At 50.8% G+C, this 5163-nt stretch overlaps 1 protein-coding gene across 1 annotated transcript in view; it reads left to right on the plus strand.

Moving 5' to 3' along the window:
- Positions 1 to 11: 11 nt before the first annotated feature.
- The window catches only part of DNAJB12 (DnaJ heat shock protein family (Hsp40) member B12), a 14785-nt gene continuing 9633 nt past the window's right edge, over positions 12 to 5163 (plus strand). Inside the window, exons 1-2 of the mRNA XM_017736587.1 lie at positions 12 to 1599; positions 2491 to 2636. Coding sequence (XP_017592076.1) covers positions 1511 to 1599; positions 2491 to 2636 — 235 coding nt within the window. The 5' untranslated portion in view covers positions 12 to 1510. The remainder of the gene's footprint in view (positions 1600 to 2490; positions 2637 to 5163) is intronic.

Consider the following 5163-nt stretch of genomic DNA (forward strand, 5'->3'; position numbering starts at 1 on the left):
GTAGGGAAATAAGCCCAAAGCAGCAGGAAGGGGGGTAGGTGGGGGAATAGCCTCATGAGGTGAAATTTAAAATCACCTGGCAGATTGCTCCAGGTTTGGAAGGAGCAAAACCCAAGACTAGAATTCAGTGAGCACTGGAGTGTTGTGAATATGAGGGAGGGAAGGATTTATTTTTGTAAAACAAATTTTTTTAAATTTGTGAAGCCCCCAAGCCCAAAAGCTCATTCAGTGAGTTACTGCTCCTTAGCCCACTGTCCTTTTTATCCTTCATCCTGTATTGGCTTTTGGATAACCGAGTGGATTTTTCTTGCCCTTCCAAGCTCTGGGGCCAGATAGGATATCTTGGCTCATCTCTTGGCCTGCAAGTTTTGTTTGCACTTGCCTAAAGAAGATGATGCCCCCAGAGTGCAAGGTCTGCAATGTGCAATCCGTGGGAGGAGGTGGAACGTCCTTCCCAGTGCTAGGGTCTGGATAAAGGACTGCAAGCTCAGGATACTGGGGCCTGTGTAAATACCCTTGGCTGGGTTTCACTGTAGTGTGTGTGCCTGTTCTTTTTAATGGGGGTGAAGAAATCAGTCTGATGCTTGGTTTGAAAAACAGTTTTAAAAGATGGTGCTATCCAGCTGCCAGGGAAACGCACGATGGAAAGATGCTTGGAGTCTCCCTGCATTGTGTCACCTGTGTGGTTAAACTAGGCCTGCATGTTCGTCCCCTCTTGGCTGGAGAGGATGGAAGACAGTGCCTGAGCCTTGCAAGGAGGAAAAGAAAAGGGAAAGTGAATTTATCCACATCAGCAATTGAGAGGGAAGATGGTTCTCACAGCTGCTCCGAATCCGTAGGTAGAGACAGGAGAACAAAGTGCCCGTGTGACTCGTGTGAGGAGCTGGCAGCCATCAGCGCTGCAGTTCTGTCCCCAAAAGGGGAGTGTCCCTGTGGGATTGGCAGCCCACAGAATTATTTTTCTAAGCTCTCTAAAGATGTGGCATCATCACTTCCCCAGCACTGTAGGCTCTCAAAGGCAGGAAATAAAGAATAATACACTTTATAATGTTGTTTGAGGAGGACAAATGTTGTTTGTTAGAGGACAAATTTGGACATGCTTTGCTGTCCAGGAGAGATGGAAGGGAAAAAAGGACAAGGACACGCACTGCTTTGCTGATCTGCTGTGGCTCTGCTGTGACTGTCTGTCTGGGTGGTCCTGGGATTTTTATGGAGGTTACGTGTGTTGGGAGAAGCAGAACATCTGCAGGAGTAGCCCTCACACCTGGGTGAGAAGCAGCAGGAAAGGGGAGGGTCTTCCTGAGGAAGGATGGGGGGGTCTTGGAACGGTGGCAGAGGTGAAGAGGGGTCTCTTCATGGGAGAGCTGGAAGGGCAGGTTGAGCTTGGTGCTTTCTTCTCTATGTTTCTGTTTGTCTCGTTTCAGTTCTGCTCGAGTCACTCAACAAGAACGAGCAGTCGGCCAATGGCCAGTCCCAATCCAGGGAGTCTACAAACCCTCAGTTCAGGAAAATGAGCGGAGATTTCCCGTCGGCCAACGGAGAGGCTGGAGGGGAGGCCCCCAAGGGCTACACTCAGGACCAGCTGGATGCAGTGAAGAGGTTTGTGCGCAGTGGGCATTTGTTTGACTTTATCACGTGGTACCCTTCTGCTTTTCACAGTATTTTAAAGATTTCAGCTTTGAACCATATGGAATAGCGTTAAGAACATGCCCAGGAGCATTTATAGCTCCAGCAGCCCTGGTAGGCAGCTTGGCTGGGTCTGTTCATTTTCCAAACCCTGTTTCAAGCTTCCCCTTACGCCTTTCTCCCATTTGCCCATCCTGGAAGCTGAAGCACTGAACTGCAGGTGCAGTCACTTGGTAAACTTTGTTTAAGGTTATGGGCACGGCATGAATTGCACAAGAACCGCTCCAAGGGGATTTGCAGGAATGTTTGTTATGTCATCCACTTCTCCAAAATCCCAGCCTGCTGGATTCTGGCTCACCACGTGAGAAGCAGAAGCCTTGGCTGGGCTGTGAGTGTGCCCAGGAAGAACTGGGCTGCACGCTCCGGGCAGCTCCCTCCTTCCTCCTCTGGAATTCAGCTGATGCAGGTTTTAGATCTGGGAATTAGCTGAGGAGAAAGTGGGGGAGGGTGAAGGCCAATATCCTTCAGGTCCTGTAGTCCTTCCCAAACAGCCTCCAAAACGTGAGCACAATGAGTGTGAAGTTTGTTTGCCAATCGCATTCCTGTGTGGGTCTGAGGAGAGGCCCCTCCACCCCCACTGGCCCGGCCTGTTCCGTGCTGGTCATGCCGGCACAGCCGGAGTGAGTCGGTGAAAACAACTGGGTCACCCTCTGAGCAGCGAGGGCTGAGTAATCCAGGGATCCCTGAGCAGCATCCATCGGAACCATGCTGCGTGAGGAGTCTCAGAGCTGACGAGCATTCAGGACAAAGAGGTTTTCCTTCCTGGAACTCAGTGTCCCTGTTTTCTCCCCTCTCCCTTGGCAGGGTAAAGCAGTGCAAAGATTACTATGAAATTCTGGGAGTGAACAGAGAAGCTTCCGATGAGGATCTGAAAAAGGCCTACAGGAAACTGGCGCTGAAGTTCCACCCGGACAAGAACCACGCGCCGGGGGCCACGGAGGCGTTCAAAGGTAAAGCCAGCTCCAGATCTGTGGTCAGCCCCCGACTCTCACTGAGCTGGGCTGGTGAGAACCCTTAAAAACGGACCCACGAGTCAGGCAGAGTGAGCTAAAGCTGCTCTGCGTGAAGTTGTCTCCCTTCAGAGCTGGTTGTGTCATGAGCAAAGTATGAGCTTAAAATAATAAACACAGGTTGGCACGGGTAGGATTCACCTCTGTTGGCTGGATAAGGAGAAGCCTTCCTTCTCTTTCTCCCAGCAGCCCTTCCTGTGTGTTGCTCCAGCCTCCAGCCATGCTGCTCAGGAGGGAATTCTGTCAGGATTAACCCAGTTAAGTTGTGCAGCACCAGAGGCAGCCGTTGGGTTCACAAACCCCTCAGGAGAAACATTCCAGAAAACACCCAACCGCTGATGGATGGGATTGGTGGATAGAAATCCCGGGTGGAAGTTTCTAGGGGCAAACTGCAGCAGCCATACAAGTGAGCCCAGCCAGAACTCAGAGAAGGAACTCTAGCTCTGCTGCAAGGAGCCCAGTTCTCAGAGCCTCTCTACAAATGCAGCAGGGATGTTTCCTGGGTAATAAGATACCTTAAAACTGAAGTAATTTTCCAAGAGAAATGCTGTTGCTTGGACCATATAACCGCATTTCCCCCTGCAAGCTGTGGAGGTTTGATTATTATCATTGAGGTAAACACAGAACTCCTTGGTGCCAGTTGTACAGCACTGCTTTGGAAGCCATTTAAATAGTCTGATTCTGGCCACTTTTTAGGAAGAAAGTCTTTACTCAAGACAGTGTTGAGGCTCTGGCACAGGCTGCTCAGAGAAGCTGTGGCTGCCCCATCCCTGGAAGTTACCTTGGCCAGGTTGGATGGGGCTGGGATATTGGAAGGTGTCCCTGGCCATGGCAGGGGGTGGAACGAGATGGTCTTTAAGGCACCTTCCACCCCAAAGCTGTGTGATTTTGGGAGTGAAATGCATGAGACCTGTGCTGGAGCAGGGAGCAGGGCTGGCCTGGTGTGAGTGTACTGACACAGTATTCAGGGGAGCTCCTCACAGACACGAATTCAGCAGTAAAAGTCTTAGGTAAGGTCTATTCAAGCCTTTTAAGACTTAAATCCTTCCCTGATAAGTGTTAGCAAATAGTGGCTGACCCCCAGCTGCCTAGGAGAGCTTGTGTTGGTGTGGGGGCAGATGAAGGAGCATCTGCACACAGGTATCAGCTCTGCCTGGGCAGAGCTGCTGCTCCACGGCTCATCCTTGGATCCCTCAGTGGCCAAAGGCGGGTTTCCTCACCTGTAATCTTGGATAATGATGTTTGCCCAAGGCCTTGTCAGGAGTTACGTGCCAGAAGCAGAGCGTTAAGCAAGGTGCCCTTTATCCCCCACTGCGGGGTTATCTCCTCCAGGCCTTGCCTCCGTGGCTTCCTGTCCTTCAGCTCCTGAGCTGAGCTGAAGTCCAGCTGTTTGGTTCCAGAGGGTGAAGAGGGAAACGTGCCCTGCTGTGAGGATATGAGTTAATTTTTCCTTACGTTGATGTATTAGCTGGAGTCTTGGCATTCGCCTTCCCGGTGGCTGCTGATAAGGTGCTGCGTCCTGTGCTGAGCCCGTGTCTCAGCGTGCAGTTCCAGCTGGCTGCAGGCTGTCTCGTGGCGGCTCTGCATCACTGCCTGTCTGCTCTTGGAAAAAGCGTTGAGCCTGGCTACTTGGAGCTAACATCCTGCTTTGGAGTGAGGCGTCTCTTGGGCTTTGTCAGCACCAAGTCAGACAGTGAACAAACCTTGAGCTGCTCTGTTGTCATTGCTTCTCTTGTTCTTCCCAGCTGTGTGGTTGATACACCCTGAGTCAGTCCTTGTCCACCAGCTTCCCTGCCTGGCTCTAGAAACGTGTGCTCTGGGTGCACTAATTATAAGCAAGGAGGAGGAGTATACTGACATTACATCCTCTGCCCTCCAAATCTCCACTCCAAGAGGAAACCATACACCTCCATCTGACCATGGGGAAAATGTTGAATCTTGGAGCAGATCTCCAAAAGGGCACGTTATCCCCCTTTTCCATCCCTTCTGCCCCTGCCTTTTACACACCAGGCAGCTGCTGCCATGGGTGTTTTGGCTCCTTGCAGCACAGGGAGGCCTGGGGTGGGTTGGTACAGAGGGAGGTGGGCAGCTGGAATGTGTCGAGAGGTGAGTACAGAAATAGGAGGGTGGCAGGCAGACGTTCTGGGAGAAGGGCTCAGACTCCTGAGGCTGGAAGGAGAGTGACCTGGGGACCTGGCAGGGGTTTAGCTCCAGTACATTTCCACCCTCACAGGCAAAGGTTAACAGTTCTTGTAATTATGCACCTTTCCTGTGGCATCTGGAAATACTGAAACTCATAGCTGACAGATGCAGATTCTGGCTAATGTTTCCTTAGCAGCTTTTATGGAAAGTTTTAAAGTCTCTTTCAGGGATTTAGCCCATATTTAAATTCTTTGCAGTTCTAGTTTTAGGCTCTGACATTGAATTCCCTTAGTGCCACTTTTGAATAAAATTTGTCAACTAAAAT

Source organism: Corvus brachyrhynchos, unplaced genomic scaffold (genome assembly GCF_000691975.1).
Source record: "Corvus brachyrhynchos isolate BGI_N302 unplaced genomic scaffold, ASM69197v1 scaffold66, whole genome shotgun sequence".
NCBI lineage: Eukaryota > Metazoa > Chordata > Aves > Passeriformes > Corvidae > Corvus > Corvus brachyrhynchos.